General features: G+C 53.4%; 1 protein-coding gene across 1 annotated transcript; it reads left to right on the top strand.

Moving 5' to 3' along the window:
• The first annotated feature begins 4,508 nt into the window (after positions 1-4,508).
• Positions 4,509-24,649, top strand: SMG9 (SMG9 nonsense mediated mRNA decay factor). The gene is made up of 14 exons (XM_024569480.4): positions 4,509-4,771; positions 7,237-7,392; positions 9,921-9,995; positions 10,087-10,351; positions 10,452-10,549; positions 12,674-12,786; positions 15,684-15,795; positions 17,552-17,647; positions 18,065-18,150; positions 20,778-20,884; positions 21,593-21,700; positions 21,849-21,977; positions 22,284-22,428; positions 24,105-24,649. Exons 2-14 carry the CDS (start codon positions 7,243-7,245, stop codon positions 24,181-24,183), a joined length of 1,563 nt encoding a protein of 520 aa, XP_024425248.1. The 5' UTR covers positions 4,509-4,771; positions 7,237-7,242; the 3' UTR covers positions 24,184-24,649.
• The last annotated feature ends 1,036 nt before the right edge of the window (positions 24,650-25,685 follow it).

The following is a 25,685-nucleotide window of genomic DNA, read 5'->3' as shown; positions in this document are numbered from 1 at the left end:
TGAGGTTCCTGCTTCTTCCCAGCTCCTCTCTGGGGTGCTGCTGGTCATTTCCCTGTTCCCCCAATGTGGGAGGCCTCACAGCCTCTCTCTCTCTCTCTATCCCCTCAGCCTGGGTGGTTTCAGAAAAACTCAGGGCTTTAAAATACCATCTCTATAGTATCAGCTCCAAAACGCGGCATACTTGTAGTTGTTGATAAAATGATGGGACATCTGAGATTGGCTTTCAAAAAAGAAAATGCAGGAAAAAGTTTGCTTCTTTCTACATGGGAGGGGGAAATAGAAGAAACAAGACGAGTAAAATGCAGATGACTCAGTACCAGTCCATGGGGATGTGGGTGTTCATCATAATACCTTTGTATATGTTTTTTAAAAAGTCAGCAAAAATTCTCTGTCTATAAACCCTGGCTTCGGCCTGAAACTGTGACTACTTGTCTGATGTCCAATGTGTATCTCAAAGTTAAGAAGTTCAAAGCTTAAAAAAAAATAAAAGAAGTTCAAAGCTTGTCGATTTCCCATCAAGACTACTCCTCCCCATCTTTGTAAAAAGTATCACTTTTCATCTAGTCAGTCAGTTCCAAGACCTCTAGGATAACTTGTAAGTCAGCCCTGACTCATGCTTCCTCTCACACAACCCTCTTCCTGAGTCACCATCATCTCTGCCCAGGCAGGGACATCAGCTTCCTCATCTCCTGTTCCCACCCCTGCCCAGCTGCAGGCCATTCTCCTCAAAGCAACCAACATTGTTTCCATCTACCATAACTTCTTTTCCACATAGATAACTGTCACATGGTTCAAAACTACGAAAGTCTTCACAAGTCTCCCTCACAGCTCTGATCCCCGCCTGTCAGAACCCTCACCTCCACAGGCAACCACTGTTAATTAATTTTTGGTGTTCGCTGGAGAAATCTTTACAACACTTACATCACAACGTGCTGGTCCTCGCTCACAGGCCTCCAACGGCTTCCTGTTACACTTGGAAGTTAATGCCAAAGCCCCTACCACGGCCTGCAAGGTTCTATACAACCTGGTTTCCCTGTTTCTCTACCCCTAAACAACCCTGTCTCTCTTCCCCTCGCCTGCCCCAGCCACTCTGGCCACCCCGATGATCCTGGAATAGCCATGCCCACTCCACCTCCTACGGTCTTTCCAATTCCTGTTCTCAGCATCTTCATATGGCTCATTTCCTTACCTTCTGCTCCAGCGTCACCTCCTCAGAGCAGCCTTCCCTGACCAACTGTCATTCTGTGACCGCTGTCGCTCTCCATTCCCTTATTCTGATTTTCTTTTCTTCCAAGCCACTTTTCCCTATCAGCATCATCTACCGCACTGGAATGTCTGCTCCCAGAGGGCGGGTGCTTTGTCCTATTCACTATAGGATCTCCAACCTACAGCCATGCCTGGCAGATGACTAGAGTTCCATAACTCATTCACTATACTCATGCATGAAATGAACAGAGAAATGAATTAAGAGATGAACAGATCATTTGGCAATGTCTCTCAAGATTCCCAAATGAGGTATCCTTTGAGGCAGGAGACAGCAAAGAAGAACTCTGAGATGCCCTGCTGTTACCGGCCAGCGTTTGGCATCCTGGTTGCCAAGAAACACCTTTTTGTGGTAGAACAAATAGCTAACCAAGGCAGGGAGGAGGGAGACATGTCTCACCCACTAACTCAGCAGCCCTGAGCCTGGTCTGATAATATCGCCAGGCGTCCCAACATCACAGGAAACACCACGCTGTCACAGGAGCAGGGAAGTCCTTGAAATTCTATGTATCCTTTCCACTGTCTGGGAAGGAAAGAAAGCCTTTGAAACTCTGTTTTCACCCCAAGGCCTGAAAGGCAGGAGAGGGTCCACAGTACCCAAAGAAGAAGCCCATGAAACAACTTTGGTTAACTGCCTGCCTCTGGACACTATCAGTTTAACGAGAGAGTCCCTAATGCTCAAAGAGTGAACTCATAAATAACGTTGGGTAAACACCCCAACTTTAACTGCCTCCTGTCTCATATCTGTTTTACAACAAAATGAATAAATGGAATTTGGAGCAAGATAAGGATTCAGGCTAACAGACCCTCCCAACACACACACACACACACCCCTAAGTTTGGGTAGTCACGTCCCCCTGGGAAAGCTGGCACCACATTTACCAGCCAATCAACATGTAACTTTTACTCCCATCCCACCAACTGTGTAAGTCCTCAAACAAAGGACTCGCACTCTTGGCCCTCTGGCCTCCCAGCCTCAGGCCACCCGGCCTTCAGCCACCCCTATTTTCGACACCTTGCTTTGCCCTGAACCTGCCTTTACACCCGCCCCCACCTTAGCTAGGCCCATTCTCTTCCGTGGGAACAAATCACTAATAAACCCTGATTGCACGCTAATAGATTTGCTGATCTGTAATTCTTTACGTGGGCCAGCAAGCAGCAGCAGGTCTCTCCCGTCAACACTTTGACCCAGCAGTTCTACCCCGAACACCACTGTCTACTGATGCTATCATGCACACGCAATCAGATGTGCGAGGACGTGCATCGCAGCTAATGTCTCTAAGAGCGAAAGTTCAGAATACAAGTACTCTTTGGGTGCTTGACTGATTTGCCACTAGGCACGCTGCTAGATACGAGGGACAGAGAAAAATATGGGCTTGCCTTGGAGTGACACAGGCTTGCTGCCTCCCAGGTATGGGCCTCTCAGTAAGGCCCTTCTTCTCTTTCAGACTCATTTTCTGCATCCGTTACACAAGGGAAGGAGGAGGGTTGAATGGTGTATATACAGCAGAGGCTGGTACACAGTGGGACCATGGTCAATGCCAGGCTCCTTACTTTCCCTTAAGTCATCTCCACCTCTCAGGGTTGCACAGATGTGAAAGGAGCATGGAGGGTGAGCTGGGGTTGAGAAATTCAGGTAAGAAAAACAGATGTGACCTGACAATGAAGATGCTAAACAGGGATGCTGACAGACATAATACAAAGATGGCCTGTCACGTGTCTCTCCCCTGGACACCCACAATCTTCCTCGAGAATCCATAAACCACAGGGCTCTCGACTCAGCTGTGTGATGGGTGTCTTCACCCAGCCCACAGCAGCCTGGAGAAATGGTTCCAGCAGGCACCAGTGCTGAGAAAATGGCAGCAGCAATGAGGCTTGGAGAGCGGATAGCTCAGAACCAACCACTATCACTATCATTATCATCATAAATCACAAAATAAGGAAAACGCAGTGTTGCTATGCAACAGGCACTGTTCTGGGCACTTTCGCCCATTTAACCCTGCCGTGCCCTCCACTTTGCAAATGGAGACATAGAAGGCAGAGCAGTTTAAGGAACTTGGCCAAGGTCAGCTGCCTCATGTGTGAACCCAGGCTCAAGCCTTTACAATGCTTTGCAATAATAGCTCCAGAAGGAAACTGGGAACCTGTGCTTTAGAAATGGAATACCAGAAGACTTACTTTTATTGTGTACCTCACTGGCTGCTTGAATTGTCAGAATGTCAGGGCTCCCTGTTCAAACCTGTTTTTAAAAAATTTTTTAAAGATTTTATTTATTTTTTTTAGAGAGAGGAGAAGGGAGGAAAAGAGGGAGTGAAACATCAATGTGTGGTTGCTTCTAACATGGCCCCCACTGGGGACCTGGCCGGAAAGCCAGGCATGTGCCCGTACTGGAAATCGAACCAGCGACCCTTTGGTTCACAGCCCACGCTCAAACCACTGAGCCACACCAGCCAGGGCTGTTTTTAAATTTTTTAAAATAAGACTTCAAATGAAAACTGGTGTTCCCCCATTCACCTATCATATATGGTACATATTAATAAACCACACATATTTCTCTCTTCTAACATCTTTCATTCCCATGGAGAACCGCCCTAGTTCAGTCGCCAAGCCCTTCGGACTGCGCCTGCGCTAAGGCATACACTTTCCACGGTGTATTCCTCTTTGGCGCGCACAGGACTCCGCCCACGGTCATTTGAATATTGACCCTGGACTGGATCCTCTTCCACCGAAGCCTCCGAGGGGTTTAATAAGTGGTCCTGTTCCCCACTCTGCGTTTCTCGGGCCTTCAGAACAAAGCCTGATACTGGATTCACTTAGGGCCCGACCTGCCCATTCCTGCTGCCTCACCTCCGACCTCGGCAGAACTCTTTCGGGAAAGCCAGTCCGGACCTTCCCCTTTCCTAACTGACTCGACCTCCAGGCGTCTCCCTCCACACAACGGCAGCACACTTTCTAGCGCACACGCCAGGTCAGATTCATTCCTATGTTCTCAGCACACACTCTGTCCAGGGCGCTGAAATTCCTCCCTGCTGCCCCACCCTACCGAATCTCGCCAAAACCACTGAGGAGGCGGAACTCCAAGCTGAATTCTCCGGAGCCCCACTCTCCTTTGCCGCTCATCCACTCCCGCCCCCGCCGACGCGCACGCGCATTGGGGCGGGGCCTTAGCGCATCCGCCGCCGGCTCTCCGGGGTCCGCATGCGTGTTGAGGACAATCACCCAGCGACGCATGCTCAGTTGGGCGCTTACGCTCGCGGGATCTGAGCTCGGCTTGGCCTCCTCCTCTTCCACTTTCAGGCTGGTTTTCTGTGCTTCCGTGGGTGTCGCTTCCGGGATGCCGGGACCGGTTCTGAAGTGACTGGTGCCCGCTTTCTCTCCATCTCCCCCACGCTCCTGGCCCCCCAGACGCTATTTCCTAGCGGGTGGCTGCTGGTGGAACCTCCCTGCCCCCACCCCACCCCCGCTCCGAAGAGCGCGCGCCGGTAGAGCCAATCAGCAGCCGCCTTAGGTAAGGGGGCCGCGTGCCCGCGCGAGGCACCCGCACCCGCGGGGTGCGCTTCAGGGCCCGCCCCCTTCCCGACCGTTAAGACTGTGGCTCGGACGCCCGCGGGGGTGCGGAATTAAGTGCAGAGCCAGGGGCAGCGTGTTGAATGCCGGCTTGGCGGGAGTGGGGTGGGGAGGAGGTATTAACTTGCACGTAGGAACTTCGGTTCTGGGAGATCCTAATGGAGGGCCTGTAAACGGGTTACAAAGTATGCGAAGGTCCTTCCAAGAACGTGTCAAGAGAGACTGAAATTGCGGGAGCGCCCTCTCAGAGGGCCTGCACACAGACCCGGATACCTTCAGACACTGGTTGTAGGGGGCCCCTCGTAGGAGGCCTGTGAAGAGATGCGTGCAGACGGGAAGGCCCCTGGATAGTAAATAGACTCATCAGTTCTAGGGGAGGCGTCACCTAGGAGCCCGTGAACATGTTTAAGTGTCCGAGAGCCCTTAGAAAAGTGTGTCATCTCTTGAGTGCTTCATCAGGGTGGGCATAAATGAGTCAGGAACTGGGAGCCTCTCCCAATGATGTGCAAATTGACAGCGTCTGGAAGGTCCCCAGAAGGGGTGTGTGAAGAGATGCATAAGTACTAAGGAGGCCCCTCCAAAGAAATGTGTAATTAGACCCGGTTTCTGGGGGGTCACCGTAAGAATCCTGTCAATATACACTTAGACTGGCTTTATACGTTTGGGGAGAATCCCCAGAGGAGCTTGGAAACAACACTGAGAGAAAACAAATCGCATGTAGGTGGACTCTTATTCTGGGGAAGTCCGCATAGGGGCTGTTAAGTAGACTCAAATACTGCGGAGGTTTCCAGAATAACAAGCAAATGGACACTTGTTTGCCTGGGAAGGGGGCCCTCCTAGATAGGTAAACAGACAGTTGATAGTGCTGAGACAGTTGTCACTGACACGGACACTTGAGCACTGCAGAGGTCTCCAGCATCAGGTGTAAGCAGACACTTAATTGCGAGGGAGGAAGTAGGGAGTCCCAAGTTCTGAGGACAGTCTCCTTCTGAGATTGTAAACAGTCATTTAAGTGTTGAATGAGTCATTTCCAAAAACGTTTGGAAACAGGCCTTGTCCTCCTGTTTGTGGCCGGGGAAGGGGTCACGCAGCAGTGAGAGAGGAGCTGGACATACTCCTGCATCCTGTAAGCGGATACTTCAGTTCTAGAAAGTTTCTCACAGGCACCCGTTAATGTCCCATTGTACCAGGGTGGCATTGGAGGGGACTCAACAGGCACTTCCTAGCTAGCTAAGCAAGAGTCAGCAAACTTTCTGTAAGGAGCTATACTGTCTCTGTGTCAGCTACTCATCTCTGCCATTGAATCACAAAGGCAGTCATAGACAACTTGTAAATTGGTGGCTGTGTTCCAATAAAACTTTATTTACAAAAACAGAAGGCAGACCAGATTTGGTCCATAGGTGTGCCACCTTGACCCTTAAACAATGGCCTTGGCCTCATAGTCCTGTAAACAGACAGAGAAGTACTCAGAGACTTCCCTAGAAGGATGTGTGAACACCTGGGGGAAGTCCCTAGGTACCTACCTGTGAACAGATGCTTAAAGGGTAGGGAGTGGGGCATGTAGGTACAGTGTATTTATAATGTGAACACTGGTGAGGCCTTGGAGTGTGATGGATGATGAACCACCAGCAATGGAGGGTGAACAGACCCTGACATGTAGAGGCGACACCAGGGGAAAGTAGGCCCTTGAGTGCTGCAGCCCGCCCCCACACATGCTGGTCATGGTTAACTAAAAGCTAGTTGTCTCACCGGGGCCCATGTTACTGATTTGTGAGGAAATGCCTTGCAGCATTTTGGGGAAAAGAATGTCCCATTTTTATGTGACCCTGCCCCTATGAATTATGTTGAGACAAAATGATTAATACTTAGAAATAGTTTTGGTTACAAGTAGAAGTGTCTCTGTTCCTCACTGAATCTTGAGGTAGGCAATTCAAGGTTAATGGGAACCCCAAACCTTGTATCTTGTTCTGACATCCCTTCCTTCTACTAAGTTGCCTCACAGCCCAAGTTGGCTACTTGAGCTCCAGCCTCCACACCCACATTCCTTCCAGCCAGGAGGAGGAAGGCGCAAAGGGCATAGGTGAGCGTCTGTGAAGGAAAGTTTGGTAAAACTGCCAGAACACACTTCTGGAATCATTATGGACTAGAAAGAACTTAGTCACTGGACACACCTAACTGCAAACTAGGCTGAACAGTGTATTTTGGATAGTCATGTACTCAGCTCAGAACTGAGGGGGTTTATTTATTTATTTATTTTGGAAGAAGTGCAGAACGAATACTGGGAGCCACTTGGCTGTCACTGCCACAGCCACAGAATTCTCTTGAAGTGTTCTATAGTCTGGGGTGAACCAAGTGGAGCGGGGAGAGACTTTCTTCACCCTAAAGTCCACCTCTTTGTCTCTGTAGGCGACCATGTCTGAGTCTGGTCACAGTCAGCCTGGGCTCTACGGTATAGAGAGGCGGCGACGGTGGAAGGAGCCTGGCCCTGGAGGCCCCCAGAATCTCTCTGGGCCTGGTGGTCGGGAGAGGGATTACATTGCACCATGGGAAAGAGAGAGACGGGTGAGTTTCTAGTCCCAAGGACAGCACGTCTGTATCCACTCATTCCACGGGTGTTTGTTGAGCACCTGCCATGTGCCAGGCACTAATCCCAATGTCGGAGACATGTCTGTGCACGAAAGCAACTGCCCCCTTGGAGTAAGACTGAGAGAGTGATAAGGGGAGCAGTGTGAGATGAGGTGGTCGGAGAGGACCTCTCTGAAGAGGTACCTTTTGAGCAGAGACCTGAATGAGGTGAGGGAACAAGCAATGACCAAAATCTGAATGAAGAGAATTCTAGACAGGAAGAACAGCAAATGCAAAGGCCCTGAGGCCTCTATCTGGCATGTGCAAGCCTGAGGCCAGTGTGGCTACAAGGGATGAAGACAGAGAAAGTAATAGAAGGATGAGATCAGAGAGGTGACTGGGGCCACATCTCATAGGACCTGGGAAGCTGTGGAAAGAACTTTGGATTTCACCAAGTGAAATTGGCATTGGAGAGTTTGAGCTGAGAGGTGCCATAAACTCAACGGTCGTAAAGAGTTGTATAACAATTAAAACAAATGTTTCCATGTATTGAGCAGTGTACTTTGGGCCTTCCTGAACCCTTACAGCCACACCTTGAAGTACAGCCTATGATAGATGTAATTTTCACTGAGGAGGTAGATGAGGCTCAGGGGAAGGGACTTACCCAAAGTCATAATCAGTAAGCTTTGGGGCCAAGACTCGAACCCAGGCTCAGCTGAGCCTTCAGCCCGGCACCATCTGCCTGCTGCAGCCTGTGTCCTGGGCTGAGAATCAGAGCCTTGGGGTGGGCCCAGCCCCTGCCTTGCTCTCCTCCTGTGCACAGGTGACTTACGGCCAGAATCTGCGCCCTGGGTTCTTTCTCCAGGGTCCTGCCCACCTCTGAGAGCTGTTTGGTGGGGTGGAAGAAAGTAACAATTCGGACCAGTTTCTGAGTCATAAGACTACAAAGATGAAGAGTAATTTATTCACAGAGAACTGGGGGGGTTGCTTGTTCTCCCCGTGGGTCTAACACAGTTTCTTTTCCTCCCACACACACCTTCCTGGGAAATGTTACCATTTTCCTACACCTTCAGCTTCAGCGCCTGAACAAACAACTGCCAATTCTCGACTTTTTCTACTGAGCCTTGGCAGCCTCCTAACTGGCCAGTGGACTCCTCACATCCTTCAGGTCCCCTGCTGGCCTCTGCATCTTCTGCCATTTCTCCTACCAGTATCAATAACAACCCATTAGGCCTCTTCCTGGACACCTCCCCCCCACCCCTCACCAGTCAGACACCAGTGCTGCACGTTATTCCTCCTGAACGTGTCTCCCATCCGTCATCTTCTCCCTGCCCTCACGGCCTCAGTCCCAGGTGTCTCCCACTCCTCCCTGGACCTTCTTGCCTCTCTCCCTCCCTGGCCTCCTGGAAGCCCACAGCCTTTCCTCCAACAGTTTGCTCACAACTGTTCTTTCCAAAACACTTTCATATTACCCTTCTGTTTTTTCTTCACCAGAGGGCAGTGAAGTGAGCAGGATTAAAATAAGAAGCTTCAGTATGTGGGAGAAGAAACAGACCCAGTGAAGGGCCAGGATCCTCCCGAGGTTGATCAAGAAACCAAAGAAAGGACAGGACTCAAACTCACATCTCCCCTTTCTCAAGCAGATTGGGGATGAGTCAGAAGAGGCATGAAGAGGGCAGATGTGGGATTCAGGCCATGGGCTTGGCCAGCACGAGAGCAGGGCTGAGGCAGAGAGGGTCAGAATAGCAGGCGCTGCCCTGGCTGGTGTGGCTCAGTGGATTGAGTGTCAGCCTGCACACCAAAGGATCACTGGTTCGATTCCCAGTCAGGGCATGTACCTGGGTTGCAGGCCAGGTCCCCAGTAGGGGGCACTCGAGAGACAACCACACATTGATGTTTCTCTCCCCTTTCTCCTTTCCCCTCTCTAAAAATAAAATAAATAAATGAAATCTTAAAAAAAAAAAAAATAGCAGGCACTACCAGCAGTTCTGGGATAGTGAGCACCTGCCGTATGTCAGGTGCCACATGGACGGTTATGAGTTCTGTTTTCTTTCAGACTCATCATGGTCCTGTGATGAAGGAACTCCCATCCCCACTCGCCAGATGAGGAAACGGGCGTTGGGTTAGTTGCTCATCCAAATTCACACAGCCAACAAGCGGCAGGGCCAGGTCTGAACCAAGATCCATCTACCTCCAGAGTCCTTGCTCCTTCCACCTGGGCTTGTCTAGCGGAAGCAGCTGGGGGGAGCTGTGGACAGCATGGTTCTTCCAGAAGGATCCAGGCTGTCTGTGTTCAAATTCTGGCTCCATTGCTTATTGTCTGTGTGACCTGGGGTTAGCCAGTTAACCTCTCTGTGCCCCAATTGCCTCATTTGTAAAGTGGAGACGGTAATAGTATCTGTCTCACAGGGTTGTTGGTAGGGTTGAGGGAGTTCATATATGAGGGCTCTTAGTTCCTGGCACGTACAGGCTTTCAGAGGAGTTTCCGGGAGACCCCGTGGAGTAACTGCCCTCCCTCACCACAGGATGGCAGCGAAGAGACAGGCGCATCGGTCATGCAGAAAACCCCCATCATCCTCTCAAAACCTCCAGCAGAGCGGGTGAGCAGGAGGAAATGCTGGGAAGGGGGGGCTGGGAGCAATTGTAGGGCAAGGATCTCTCCCATTGACTGGAATCTTCTCATTCCCACAGTCAAAGCAGCCACCACCTCCAACGGCCCCTGCTGCCCCACCTGCCCCAGCCCCTCTTGAGAAGCCCATCGTCCTCATGAAACCACGGGAGGAGGGGAAAGGGCCTGCGGCCCCAACAAACGCCTCAACGCCCGAGGGCACCCCCCCACCCCCCCCTGCAGCCCCCGTGCCACCCAAGGGGGAGAAGGAGGGCCAGAGACCCACACAGCCTGTGTACCAGATCCAGAACCGGGGCATGGGCACTGCCGCGCCAGCTGTCATGGACCGTGAGTTGGGGCTGAATGGGACCTGGTTGGCAGCCGGAACCCCCTCACACAGACAGACAGACCCTCACCAAATCCTCTGTCTCCTGCTTTGTGTTTCCAGCTGTCGTGGGCCAGGCCAAACTGCTGCCCCCAGAGCGCATGAAGCACAGCATCAAGCTGGTGGATGACCAGATGAACTGGTGCGACAGTGCCATTGAGGTACTGGGGGGGAGGGTCTCTCCCTGCTTGAGCTTCCCCGGGTCCCACACCCTCGCCCCCTCCAGCCATGTGGTGGGCAGCACCAGCCCGGACAGCTTTCAGGCAGTTGCTGCAGTGGGAGGGATCCGATCTGAAAGCTCTCAAGGGTCACTAGCTCAGCTGTACTCGTTGGTAAAGTACTGACCACCCCCCCCCCCCCGACAGTGGTTGGCTGAGAGGTGCTCCCCCTGCCACCGAGGTGCCCGGGGGTGTCATGCACCATCCCCCAGCAGGGCGGTCTCCTGGACCCTGCTTTAGCCCCCCTCCGAACTGGTGGAAGCCGTGTGGTACCAACGTTAACTGGTTTGAGTATCACTCCCCAGAGGTCCCCCTTCCTCCCAGCGGCCTCTGCTCTCGTTCAGACTGCCATTCCTGGACCGACATCCCTGCCTCCAGTCTGCTGGTCTTCATTTCCCCGCTTCTGCCGCCCCACCCCCTAGACCTGTCCGGTCAGGCTCCTACTCAGCTCACCCTGGTGTGTCCCCTCCTTCCCCAACAGCTTAGACTTCAGGCCAGTATGCCAGGCCCCACTGTCACCTGGCCCTGCTGCCTCCGTGTGTCCTCTCTCACACTGGTATCACCTGGGGAGATTTTGTTTTTTGTGTTTCCTGAAGGGAGCCGGTGCCCAAGCCCGGCCCTTCAGCACGGTCAAGCAGGAGTCCGTGCCGTGATGCAGATGCTCCGTGTTTGTGTTTTCTGGTCTGAGCACTTACCCACATAGCCCAGTATGTGGATTGGATTTTTAATTTTGTTTAATTTTAACTTAAATAGCCATGTGTGGTCTGTCTGCCCTATTGAACAGGGCTAGCCCCAGATTTGCTGCTTTCCTGTGTCTAGAGTTAAGCCTAGGATTTGCTGCTTTTTTTTTCCTCCTTTTTTTAAAGCTCTCCAGGTGATTTTAAGGAGCGCCAGCCACAGTTGAGAACATACAGTGAGTTCTTGTGTAACATCCTTGATAGGTTCTTGGAAACTGCGACTTTAAGGAAATGATGTATAAGGAAACTAATTTTACTCGGCTCATTGATATAAACAAGAGTTAAGTTCCTATAGCATATTTATGGTCACAGAAACATCACCAATAAAGACCCAAAACACTTCTAATATTAAATGCTGAAATAAATGTTTTCTTTAATCTTAAAGTCAAAGATTAATAAAAACAAGTCAGATCATTATTTTTCCAACCCACTTATTCCAGTTCAGGGTCACAGGTGAGCCTATTCCTGCAGCTCAGAGTGCAAGGTGCGAACCCACCCAGACAGGAGCCCTGCCATCGAAGGGCCATTCACACCCATGCCACACTCTCAGACTGGGACACCGTAGACATGCCAGTGCACCTAATGTGCGCATCCTTGGGATGTGGGAGGAAACCGGAGTCCCGGGAGAAATCCCATGCAGACATGCAGAAAACACGCAGACTCCACACAGACAATGACCCCGGCTAGGAATTGATTTTTTTCTTTCCTTATTAACCTCATAACAAAATGAGGCTTTTCAAGGACTTGCTGTATTCCTTTTCCTTGAGTACTGTCTCTTGTGCCCCCTGGTGGTGAAAGTCAGCAGAGTTGGCGGCCCAGAAGTGACAGTCTTAGGAATTTCCAGGATGTAACCCCACACAGAGAGCCAGGATGAACTGATCTCCTGCTCCCGCACGCTGCTCGCTTTCTCACGCCTCCTCCCCCATGTTTTCCAACCTGACTGAGGAGAGATCCTCCCATGAGTCAGCTCTGTTAGCCCCCAGTTACCGAGTCCTGTTTTCTGCAACCTGTCCTTGCATTCCAGTGCCTCCCTCTTCTCTTCCCGAAGGCCAGGCTTCCCTTTTTCCCCACTGTGTTCCAGCCACACTGACTCTTACTAGCCTCTTGACTGTGTCACACTCTTTTCTACTTTGGAATCCTCACTGCTGCTGTTCGGTGTGCCCTGAATAGTCCAGTACCCATCCCCCCACACACACACAGAGGCAAGAATTTTTTCTTCGTGTGCAACAAGGCAGGCGGGCAAGCCACAGAGGTCTGGGGCCCCCTTGTCTCATTTCCACTCAAGCAACGCACGGGCTCCTGAGGGCCGCATTCCTGCATTCTCCCACAGTACTTGCTGGATCAGACCGATGTGTTGGTGGTTGGTGTCCTGGGCCTTCAGGGGACAGGCAAGTCCATGATCATGTCATTGTTGTCAGCCAACACTCCTGAGGAGGATCAGAGGTGAGGGGGCATCAGGTAGGGGCTTGGGGGGGCAGGAGGAAGGTGGGCCCCCATCTGAGACGGGAGGGTGGGCCTGGGTGTTGCGAGTGGTATTACTAAAGGCCTTTGAGGAGTTGCTTCCCCTCCCCTGGCCTCCGTGTCTTCATCAGATGAGGACGAATACGGGCTGGACTAAATTTTTGTGTGGCTCCAAGGTAACCCGTCCTATGCCTCCCTTCCTGCCTTGCCCTGGGAAATGGTACAGAGCCCAGCCAGGACCTGGGGTGAAGTTCTCATTTGTCTTTGGATTGAGGCCTACTTCAGTCTCAGCCCTGCCACTCACCAGCTGCTTGACCTTGGGCAGGTCACTTCACCTTCCAGCATATAATTTCCTCATCTGTGAAGTGGGTTTTGGGAGGAAGAAGTAAGATCAGGAAGGCAAAAAGTAACCTGGTGCGGAGCAAATGCTCACAGTTGTGGCTGACACCGCTGGGACACAACGGGAGAGGCCTGGATGGCAGGTGTGGCTTCTAGACCGGCCTCAGTCCTGAGTCTCCGGTGAGGATGGGTGTGATCACGAAGATAAGAATGAAGTCGCTGGAAGGGATGTGGTAGACGAGGGAGCTTAAGAACTAGGGTCCAGAACTAAGGAGAGAGAAGGAAAGGGAGAAAGGCAGGGATTAGGGAGTAGGGGCATACACAGTCTACTTAAGGAAGACTCAGAACAGGGGAGGAGGAGGAGGAGCCACTTGGGGTTATCTCAAAAAATAGTTTTGTTTTTAATAAAGCAGGTGATATTAGCTTGCACTCCACAGATGGGCATCAGGGGTCCACGATAACACCCTAAGAGTAAATGCAGAATTTCATGCACATCTACGGTCGGGGGTTTCTTCTAGGGAAAGGGCACATAGTTCCCACCAGGTCTCGGTGGGGCTGACGCAGGCCCAGAACAGGTTACGGACCGCTGTGGTGCGAGCGCGATCCACTAGAACCCCAGCTGGGAGGCTCCTCTGCCCCCCAGTTGGCCTCGCCCCCTCTCTACTCGAGGCTTCAGCAGTGGAGGAGGCAGTAAACAAAACAAATAAATACGTTGTTGGGCATGGTAGAAGATGGTGGCAAAATGGAAAGGATTATAGGGAGGCATTGCTGGGCTGGGTTAGTTTTATATTGGGTGGTTAGGGAGGGCTTCACTAAGGGGCATGTGAGGAAAAGCAGGCTTGGAGAAGGGAAAGCATTCCAGTCGGAGGGATGGCAGATGTGAACCGCTGAGTTGGGAGAATGCCGGGCGTGTGTGCAGACACGTGGAGGCCCCAGAGCGGAGCAGAGTGAACAAGGGCAGGATTCGGACGTCAGGTCAGGGAGACAAGGGAGGCCCCAGAGTGCTGGGCTTTTCTGTCGTTATCCATTCTCACCTGACAGCCCTGGCCACACAGCAGCGAGGGAGAGCTCTCCAAAACCCAAATCCTGACCTGTCACTCCCCTGCCTAAATCTCTTCAGGGGCTTCTCCAGGCTCACAGGCCAAAGTCCCAGCTGCTCACCGCGCCCCTCCGGGGCCTGTGTACCCTCTTCTCGCTCCCAGCCTCCCTTGTTCTCTGCTCTCCCCACACAGCTCTGACCCTCACACAAGCCGCCCGCCTCCTGCCTGGACTAGCCTTTGCTTCCATCCTCCATCCCTCCCACATCCCCCTTTAAGTGAATTAACTTGTTTCATTGGCTCCCCTTTTCTCTCTCACCCTCAGTAGCATCATTTGCCTGTTAGGGCGATCATTCTCCGCTCCATGGACAAACTCATTCCCATTTGGGGCTCTACGCACCTCTTCCCAATGCCGGTGGTTACTGATTTCTGTTGACTTGTAAGCTAGACCGGAAGCTGCGTGGAAGCAGAGATTTTGTCTTTCTTGTTCACTACTACATCCTGGCACACAGTCGGTCTTCAGTACAGTGTTCTGTGGGAGGATACCTGCTCTAGGTCAGACAACATATTAAGCATCTCAGGGAGGTGGCAGTTACCCTTTGAGAGGTACCGTATTTTGCAATGTATAATGCACAGTTTTTTGCTCAAATTTCTGAAGAATAAGGATGTGCATTATACATGGTTATAATGATTACATACCGTGGGTGTAGTGGTACTGAGTGTAGCGTGCACAAAGATGGGCATGCACTATACACAGGAGCGCATTGTGCTCGGTAGGTACTGTTATCCTGATTTTACACGTTGAAAGAGACAAAATTGCTTTGTGTCAATCACAGAGTGACCAAGTTGAGCCTCAGTGGTTTAGGGCCAAGCCCAGCTCTGTCAGTTTTGCTGCGATATCCAAGCATCCAGCCCAGATAGACATGAGGGAGACTCGCCTGATGGGGGAGGACTGGGAACCGGGACACCGAACAGCCTCCCCCTGTGCAGACTTGCCAGTCTGTTTCCAGGGCCGGGCAGAGAGCAGGCACACGTGGTAGTTAATGGCTGACAATTACAAGTCACTGTTGTCAGACACTCTTCTAAGGGCTGTGCTATGTTAGCCTCACAGTAACCTGAAGAGGTTCGACACCATTGTGGTCCCCACTTCACAGACGAGGAAACCAGGAAAAAGACCAAGGAATCTGCTACAGCCACACAGGCGGGAAGAGGCAGAGCTGGGATTGGAATCCCAGCAGTCAGGCCCAGTCCCTGCTCTTCAGCACCTGAGTTGACTAACTTCATTAAGTGAATTAACAAATCCACTATGGGTAGGGGTGGGGTCCTGTGGTGTAAAATACAGCCCCACTGGCCCGCCCCCCTCCTCCCCAGATGGCAGGGGCTGTGGAGGGAGGCTTCGTGGGCCAGCAGGGGCCGTGTCATACATGCAGATTTCATGTGTCGCCCTGGAAATGTCAGCGTCTGAGAACTAGGCTGTGACTCTCCCTGCCTGCTCCTCCACAGGGCGTATGTGTTCCGGGCCCAGAGCGCCGAAATGAAGGAACGAGGGGGCAATCAGACCAGTGGCATCGACTTCTTTATTACCCAGGAGCGGATTGTTTTCCTGGACACGCAGGTGCCAACCTCCGCTTGACCCCCCCACCCCTGCCGCATGTGGCGTTCAGTTCCATCTCAGAAGTTTTTTAAGCCAGCACCCTGCTTGGTCTGCAAGTGGTTCCGGCTGGGCCAGGGGCATGCTAGGTGCCCTTGGGCAAATTCTGTGCTTTTTGGCACTTAGTCTCTTCCTGTCAGATTTTCACCCCGTCTCTCTTTCCCCATCGTGTGCACACAGTGGCCTAAAGAATCTCCAGCATAGTAGTTAAGAGTGTGGGCCATGGAATCGGTCTGTCTCCAGGTCCTGCCTTGAATTCTTATCGTCCAGGTGACTTGGAGTAAATCCGCCCCTCCCCCAAACCTCAGTTTCCTGTTCTGTAGATGGGGACGGTAAATGTATTCAGCCTCATAGGGTTGTGGCAAGCATTCGGCGGAGCTGTGAAGCTCAGTGCTGGGCACAGGACCTGCCACGGGCTGAGCGTTCGGGCACGTCACCACCTTTGGTAGTGACTCGTCGTGCATTTGGCTGGCAGCGTCTCTTAGCTCCCCCCTTGCTCTTACGCAGGGTCCCTGTTCCTTAGCCTGGAATTCAGGGCTTATGTGACTTCCTCCTCCACACTCTCTAACCTCCCCTCTGGTATAGCCCCCAGCCCTGCCACACACAGCACAGGCCTCACCAGGGTCTCTGTCCCCTGTGGGCCTTCCACATCCTGTTCCCCTTCCCTGAAACGGGGGTTCTTCGTGAGGTTTCAGTGAGTTGACAAGTCAGGTGCACCCGACATACAGTAGGGCCTCTGTACTCTCCGCTGTCACTGTCACCACCGTCAGACCACTTGCTCTGCCCAGGCCATTTCGCTTGGCTAATGCCTTCTCCCTGAAGATTCCGCTGGGGTGTGGCCTCCTCCCGGAATCTTCCTCTGAGTGTCTGCTCGTGCCCACGTGCACCTCCCACCGCAGCGTGGGGTCTATCAGCCTGATTCTTATGTGCTCTTCCCCGCCCCACCCCCTGGAGCTCTTCTGTAGGGGGCCCTGTATCACAGGTGCTGCTCACTTCGGGAATTGGTGACAAATGTGGCCTGAGACCTGTGTGCCAGGCTCTGCGCATGGACCATGGGGACCTAGGAGGGAACTGAACTGTGTGCCAGCTGTGTCAGAGGCCGTGGGGGGCAGAACGGAAGTTCGACAAACAGCACAAAGTAAACACTCAGTGTTTGGAGTTTAGAAAGTGAGCAGTTGGAAAAGCCTTTCTTAATTCCACTCACTGCAGCAAGAAGGCCATAGACTAGCAGGCTGATTTAGCTCTTACAGGTTTTCAGTGGAATGTTCCTCTAAGAAAAGTCTGATGAGCTCACCACTGATTCTTTTACACCCACTGGTACACTTCTTAAATCCTCACCAATCTCACACTAACCGTTTTTTGGCCTAAGTAGTGATGTTAGCAAAGCTACGAAAGCATCAGAGACAGCTAACAACAAAAGGGTCTTGCAGGGACACGACTCATCCGGGCAGATGTTAGGTCTGTTAGCACTGGCGCCGGCCTCTTTGGGCATAGGCACCCGAGAGCTGGGGGAAGTGTGCCCGCTTTAAACTTTGCCCTCGCCTCTTGCTAACTAGCACTGTGCTTCTAATTAGAAGCACCCTGCTTGGGTTTCTGACCATATTTTGTCCTAAGAGAGGCGACGTATTTGCCTTCAACATGTGGGACATGGCTGGCCATGACCCCTAGGATTCTGACCCCCAGCCCCTTCCCTGACCCCTTTTCTCTTCCTCGCCTCCAGCCCATCCTGAGCCCCTCCATCTTGGACCACCTCATCAACAACGACCGCAAGCTGCCTCCAGAGTACAACCTCCCCCACACCTACGTTGAGATGCAGGTGAGGGGGCCAAGCCAGGCCCAGGGGTGAAGCCATAACCCTGCCTTGTTAGATCTGTAATGGGGGGCTGGGTGTGGGTTAACCTTGCTTCTGCTTCATCAGAGCCCCGGCTCTCTGTCCAAAGAGGCCAGCACTGAGAGCCGGCCTGGCTCTGCCCCTCAGAACAGTTGTTAACATGCCCTCCCCCTCAGGCCTCAGTCTCTGCCTCTGAAAACGGGGGTGATGGTTCCTACTGTGCCTGATGGAGGGATGGCCCCTGAGGGAAGTGCCAGCACAGTCTGGGCACACAGTAGGTGCTTAAAGGCTCTGAGACCCTTACCCTGACACCCCCTCAGCTGAGTCCGGGATCAGAGACCCTTCTCTGGACAGAAGGGACCTTCAACTCTGTGGCCCTTCCTTCCCACCCCACCCCCGCAGTCACTCCAGATCGCTGCCTTCCTCTTCACGGTCTGCCACGTGGTGATTGTCGTCCAGGACTGGTTCACAGACCTCAGTCTGTACAGGTGAGGGGCTGCAGGGGAGGGGGAGGCAGCCATAAGACCTGGGGCCCAGAGACCCAGCCACTCACCAGGGCTCACAGGTTCCACACTGCGGGCCCAGGGATCCGTTTACAATGCAAGTGGAGCCCTGGCTGGTGTGGCTCTGGATTGAGCGCCGGCCTGCAAACCAAAGGGTTGCCAGTTTAATTCCTAGCTAGGGCACATGCCTGGGCTGCGGGCCAGGTCCCCAGTAGGGGCACACAAGAGGCAGCCACACTTTGGTGTTTCTCTCCCTCCTTTTTGCCCTCCCTTCCCCTCTCCCTAAAAGTAAATAAATAAAATCTTTAAAAAGCAAAAATTAAATAAAATCCCAGTGGAGTGGGTCACCGTCGCCTAACTCTCCCTCGGCGCACACACGCACGTTTACAACACCCCACTGACTGCATCACTCAGAGCACAACCTGGTCCTCCCTGTGCCCGGCTTACAGGCCCCTCTGTGTTCCCCGCCACCTCATGGGAACTCTCTCCTGCTGCATGCCCTCCTTGCCTCCATGAAAGCCGTGGTGAACTCTTGCTTGTTCCTCATGCAGCTTAGGCCCTCCTCACCCCTCACCCCTCAGCCAGAAACACCCTCCACACAGATCTTCTCGGAACCCCTCCCTCGGGCCTTTCCTGACCTTCTCACTCAGGCCCCTCTGTTCCCTCCGCCCCCCACCCCCACCCTTCATTGCACTTGTCACCCTGCAGGGTAGTGTAGATCTCTCTGTGGTCTGTCCCCCCCATTAGAGTGGAAGCTCCGGGGTTGCCAAGGGTTAGGCGGAGGAGGGATGGCTAGGCGGACAGAGTCCCCAGCACCTCACTCAGTGCCTGGCCCAGGGAGACGCTGATACAAGTTTGCTGAATGGATACCAGAAGGTGCTGGCTTGTCTGGTCCTTAGGGTCCTGTCCCCTTGCAGACATGTGTGCCGTCCTGTTGGCGCCCTGCCGGCAGGAGAAGGGAGGGAGTCTGGGTCTGGCAGGAGTCCTGCCCGAAGCAGCTGGAAATGCCCCAGACAGAACTGGCTCAGGACCTATGGCCACAAGGGTCCTCTGTGGCCTCGGGCCCCAGCAGGTAGTGGAGGGGAGGCCAGCAGCCATGGGCACAGGGCCCAGGCGCCAGCACGGAAGGGGAGCTCTTGGGAGAAGAGAGCTGAGCTGAAGGAAGCAGATGTCTCCGGAATTAGGCGGCCCTGAGTTTGACTCCCAGCTCCCGTTGGAATTGGCTTCATTTCCCACAGTTCTGCGTAGGCAAAACTGTTTCATGTAGATTAAGTGAGTTAAAAGAATTTAAAGCGTTCGGTGTAGTGTCTGATACACAGTGAGCAACTGTGTATGCTCAGAAATGGGGGCTTTCCATCTGTGTGAGTAACCCTGGGTGTGGCGTGGAGCTGTGGGCCTGGCCAGATGTGAGCTAAGACTTGCTGGGGAGCCGGTCACTGTGGCCAGATCTAAGCAACCTGGTTCTGAAAGCTCCCTTCCTGTCACCATTGCTCACCGGAGTCCATTCACGTGATGAATAACATTGAGCATTTACGTATGTCCTTCGCTGTTCTGGGCACTGGGGAGGCGGGTCTGAACGAAACAGGTGAAACAGATGGCCTTCTCGTGGGGCCGTGGGCTTCTTGGCATAGGTGAGCACCTCAAAACTATGGAGAACATGTTCGTGTGTGTGTCTGTAGAAGGAAAATGGCCATCATTTCGTCACATCCCATCATCCCTTACCTCTGAAAACAGCCTGACACTATTCACTTTTATGTGTTTGGAAACATCATCTAAAAATAGCGTAAACTGAAAACTTACGTCCACACGAAGCCCTGCACACAGGTTTCTAGCAGCTGTATTCGTAATTGTCACAGCTCAGAGGTGACCAAGAGGGCCTTCAGTGGGTGAGAGCCTAAAGAAACTGGTACCTCCGGACACGGTGTATTATTAGGGCTAAAAAGAAGTGAGCTCTCAGGCCGTGAAAGACGTGAAGGAATTTAAATGCGTATCACTGCGTGAAAGAAGCCCGTCTGGAAGGGCTACACTGTGATCCCAACTACGTGACGTTGTGGAGGAGGCAACACTGTGGAGGCCGTGTGACGGTCTGTGGTTCAGGCCTCAGCGGGGGTGGGGACGACTAGGTGGGGTCCCCAGGATTTTTAGGGCAGTGACATTGCTCTGTGGTAACACGACAGTGTGCACTGGTCACGGTTGTCAAAGCCCAAAGAGTAAACCGCACCGAGCGAACCCTGGACTTGTCCCGTGGACTTTGGGTTCTGTGACGTGTCAGTGTAGGTTTGTGGAATGTTGATAGCCAAGGAGGCTGGGAGTGGGGCAGGGGTTCACGGGAAATGCCTGTACTTGCCACTCAGTTTTGCTCTAAACTTAAACTGCTCTAAAAAATAGTGTTTAAAATAACACAACTCAAAAAAAAAATATCCCGTTGATATAAATCCATGGATTTGTGTCTGGATTCCCTAAAATTTGTGAGAAATCTGGTGTGTATGTGACATTTTTCTGGGGGTGGCCGTAGCTTTCATCAGATTTGCAAAGGGAGCTCCTTCCCCCAGGCTGTGGGATGTGGGGTACCAGTGCCAGAGCGTTGGCCAGCCTGTCCCCCCAATCCCCAGGTTCCTGCAGACAGCGGAGATGGTGAAGCCCTCCACCCCGTCCCCCAGCCACGAGTCCAGCAGCTCGTCAGGCTCCGATGAGGGCACTGAGTACTACCCTCACCTGGGTGAGTGCTTCACTGGGGGCCAGAGGGGTGGGTACAGGAAAGAAGGGCGAAACCGGGGACATTGGGTGAGTGGGGAGCTGGGAGGAGGGAAGTCAAAAAAAATTAATAGCACTGTCCTGTAAAGGTCCCACTGCCTCAGTCCCACCCTGACCCCCGAGGGTAAAACCTAAGTCTGGGTCCAGCTCCTTGAACAGAATGGGAGCCTCCTGGGGACAGGGCCCCAGCCTGCCCGTTTCCGAGTCCCGGGCACCTCCAAGCCCGGGGCTCGGAGTGAGTCTTGGCTTGACCCGAGTGGTCCCACGTGCCGGTGCTCCGGCTGTGGCCCCGTGTGGCCCTCCCCTGTGCCTGCTCTGCCCTTGCTGTGCTCTGTTGATGCCCTGCTATTGTGCAGCGATCTAGTCATTTAGGCACCCCAGGCAGGGTCTTGCGTACTTCTCTGGCCTTGCCAAGCCCCTGGTGCCACTTTCTGAAAAACAACTAATCATGTGGCCATCTTCTTCTGTCTTTTCCATCTTTGCGGGCAGACACCACACCTGACTCATCTCTGGGTTTCCAGCATCGCCCAGGGCCTGGTGCTAAAGTGAAGTTACACATCACATAAATATTTACAAGTGATCCGAACTCGGGGGTAAGGGCAGATCTTCGAGGTGAGGAGAGGGAGTGCCCATGGCCGAGCCTCACAGGGCCCCACGTCCCCTCCGTTCCCAGTCTTCCTACAGAACAAAGCTCGCCGGGAGGACTTCTGTCCTCGCAAGCTGCGGCAGATGCACCTGATAATCGACCAGCTCATGGCCCACTCGCACCTGCGTTACAAGGGTGAGGGTCCCCGCGCCACCCCCCAGCTGGCCAGCCTCTCGGCCTAGATCCCCAGACTAGTCTCCCGATCCCAGCGTGACCATCTTACACCCCCCCACCCCCACCCCGGCAGCGTGGTCCCTGCAGGCTCCCCGTTTCTCCCCTCCAGGTACTCTGTCCATGCTGCAGTGCAACGTCTTCCCTGGGCTGCCCCCCGACTTCCTGGACTCGGAGGTCAACTTGTTCCTGGTGCCCTTCATGGACAGTGAAGCGGAGAGTGAAAACCCACCAAGGGCAGGTGCGGTTCCCCCTCAAGAGCATTGGCCACGGGCAGCCAGGGGCTTCCTTGGTCCAGAGATAGACAAGGGTCCCCCTTGGTTAGGAGAGACACGGGCTGCCCTGGTCTGGGGATGATAGGGCCCCACCCTGGTGTGAGGGGAGGCTGGCCTGTCTCTGAGGTGCTTGGACCCTTTCTCAGGGGCAGGTTTCAGATTCGTGGAAGCACAAGAAAAGCTGGACGGGGCTGAGCTCAGGTGCTCCAGGATGGCCAGGATGCTGGTTGACTGGGAGGAAGGCCCCTTATTCTCCTACTGTAACTTCCCAGGACCCGGTTCCAGCCCACTCTTCTCCCTGCTTCCCGGGTACCGTGGCCACCCCAGTTTCCAGTCCTTGGTGAACAAGCTCCGGAGCCAAGTGATGTCCATGGCCCGGCCACAGCTGTCACACACAATCCTCACCGAGAAGAACTGGTAAGAGCTCTTGGCAGAGAAGGGGTCAGCACGAGGTGCGCACCCACCACCCCCAGCCCTGGCGGTGCCCAGGAGGGTGTGCTCAGAGCCTCGCCACGCTCCGTGCCCTCTCCTGGCACCTTGGTGGCCGCTACCGCCTTGCAGGCGCCTCTTCTGCGTCAGGCAGCCTGCTGCTTTCGTGTGTGTGGTTTTTGTTTGTTTTGCGGGGGGCGGGGGGGGGCTGTTGGTTAAAGTTAAAATTAGGGTTAGGGTTTAGGACAGAGTTCAGGGTTCGGTTTAGCAGTTAGGTTAGAGTTAGGTCTAGAGGTGGCATTAGGGTCATGGAGGATTTAGGCTTTAGGTTCAGGGTTATGTGTAGGGTTAGGGTTATGGTGTTAGGTTCGGGGCTACGGTTAGGGTTTAAAATTTAGGATAGGGTTAGAGGGTTAATGTTAGGTTTAGTATTAAATGGTTGTTACTATTAGAGGGTTAAGGTAAGAGTTAGCGTTATAAGGTTGTGTTAGGGTTAGGTTTGTTTTATTTTTTTATTTAATTAAATTTCATGGGGTAACATTGGTTAATAGCATTATCTAGTTGTAAGTGTGCAGTTCTATGATAGGTCATCTGTACCTTGCTTTGTGTGCTCGCTGCCCAAAGTCTAGTCTCCCTCCGTCACCAGATATTTCACCCCTTTACCAGCCCCCCCTCCCCGCCCATCACCACCGTGCTGCTGTCTTTATGAGTTTGTGCATCTGTTGCTCTCTGTTTTATATACCACGTTGTTTCCCGTGACTTTGAATTCTCCTAATTCGCCAGGGGGCTGCAGGTTTCGTCACCAATTTTACTCATGGGGAAATTTAGGCTCAGAGGGGTGTGACATAGTGGGGTCACACCCTGTGGTTAGGTGCCGCTTGGCTGCAAAGAGTAGGACCAGTAAGCCCAGTCAAGCTTGAAGATCTATTCTGAGGCCCTGAGTGCGCAAGCATAGCCTCGCGGGAGAGGAAGCCAGAAAGCCATCGGGGACCACAGGGCTGCGCTTTCCAGCTTTCCTGGATGCACAGTCTCGTCGTCCCCTCCCCTGGTTTTCCTCCGCCTCTGCCCACAAGCTGCCACCCTGCTCTCCCAGAGCCCTGCACCCCCTCTCCACCCCAGCTTTGCGTGGCTTTATGTATCCAGAGCCCACAGCAGGTCTGTCTCCTCTACTTTCTAAGAGAAACAAATTTGAAAAGGAAATAGGCTGGCTTGGTGCAGCCTCTGCCCTGGTCCCCTGGGTCTGCCAGCTGTGGGCTGTGGGAGGGCGCAGGGACTAACACTGCAGCAGCGCATTGAGGGCAGGGCGAGGCGGCCGGAGCTCTGCTCCTCCCATTGGTCTAAACCAGGGCCAGATGGGAGCGGGAAATGGGGAGAAGGGTTATGTAGCTGATCCTCACAAGACTTTGGAGGGAAGTAGAGACAGAACTGCTTCCCACAAAGGCCAGTACTGAATAGACTCAGAGGTGGGAGCTGAGGTCTTAGTCCAGGTCCCAGACCTTCAGTTTTGCTTACCACTGGGGGCAGTTAGCGAATCAGGGCCACCGCCCATCAGCACTGGCCCCTTCCTGTAGCCTAGTTGAGAAGGCTCACATACAGGTCATAGTGGGCCCAGGCTGGGATGGGCCCCAGCCAGGCAGCTCTTGACTATCTACCTCCTCTTACAGGTTCCACTACGCTGCCCGGATCTGGGACGGGGTGAAGAAGTCCTCTGCCCTGGCCGAGTACAGCCGTCTGCTGGCCTGAGACGCAGGGGAGGAAAGTCACGCAGGGAATCTCTCTGGGTCCCCAGTGGATGTCAATGGAGCATGTATATCCTCCCCACCAGCGGGCTGGAGAGTGGCAGCAGCCCTGGTGGGTGAGGGACCGTGACTTCCTTGCCCAGAGACATGAGGTGTTCAGGGTCAGGTCCCCACCCTCAGTGGAGCATTGTTTGGGGGCGACTTTGAGACCCCACCCCCACCTGGGACGGGGCAGCCCATCCTCCGTCCCCACAGGGATAGGTGGTGGGCGGGGTAGGACTGGTCACTAAGAAGCACAGGCTCCATCCGTCTGGACCTCCTTCTGCAGGGACAGGAGCAACAGGCCCCTCTTCCCTGACTCACAGCCCTTTCCTGGGAGGTGAGGCCCGGTCTGGGAGCTCTTTCCAGGGGCAGTTCTGGTGGTTCAAATAAAAACAGTCATGTAAGCCTGTTCTCATGCTCCTTTCCTCCCCCCAGCCTGCTGTCCTGGCAGCGGGGCAAGTTGGGGTCCCAGCCCTTGTGGGCAGATTATCCTTGGCCACCCATGGGAGCCTGAGTGAACTTCCACAGGCACTCATTCAGTGTGGGTCATAGAGTTGTTAGGAGCAGATGAAGGGAGCAGGAAAATGCTCTGCTGCGGACAGGAAAACGTGGCGCCCTCCATCAGCGAAGTGCGGTGGCTGCCCTTGTGTCGTCTGCCCTCGCAGGAAGCCAGTGTGAAGCGCCTGAATACGATGCCTTGCCGAACACGTGGTGAACCATAGTACATGTCTTGTTGAGTACAGTTGGTTAAGTATAGTACTTCCCCTTGGTTGAAGCCTGTCCCACCTTTGTTCGAACGTCAGGCCTGACCCTTGCTCATTATGCCTGCTGTTGGTTATTATGGTGCTTCCTTCCCTATAAACCTCATCTGCTCGCTCTTAAAGAAATGGTCCCTACCTTTCATTTAAGTCCAGACCTAGCCCCAGGGAAATGTATCATACAGTTCAGTTAGTACTATCTCTCATCTGCTCAGTTAAATATGGTACCTAATCTCAGTGTTTCCCAAAGTAAGGCTCTGAATTGATCTGGCCACCCCAAATTAGTCCTGTCAAATCAGCCGCTCCACCCTCCTCTAAGCAGTTGGTTCCAGTCTGTCCAGCTGAATCTCCCCTGACCCCCCCCCCCCCCCGCCCCCGCCACCTCCTCGTCTCCCTGGCTCCCACCTGGCCTTGGGTGGGTGGTGGTGGACCCATAGAGTCCTGGTGTCCACGTCTTGGGAGTCCGGAGTCTGTCAGGAAAGAAGCACAACTGAAGGGGTGGGGACAGTGAAGGAAGCGCCCAGAGGCCATCGAAGGTCTGGCCAGAAGTGAAGTCTGCAGATCTCAAGAGAGGGCTGAAGTCTGGGGGGCCTGAGATCCGGAGCAGGCTTTGGCCCAGCACTTGCTGACGGGACCTTACACAGGCACCGCCCTTAGTGACCCCTGCACCCTTCAGAGCCATGGTGTTCCCTGCCCTCTCACAGAA

The sequence above is a fragment of the Desmodus rotundus genome, chromosome 12 (genome assembly GCF_022682495.2).
Source record: "Desmodus rotundus isolate HL8 chromosome 12, HLdesRot8A.1, whole genome shotgun sequence".
Classification (NCBI taxonomy): Eukaryota; Metazoa; Chordata; class Mammalia; order Chiroptera; family Phyllostomidae; genus Desmodus; species Desmodus rotundus.
Note: the sequence above shows the minus strand (reverse complement) of the source record. Positions and strands in the feature narration are given on the sequence as shown.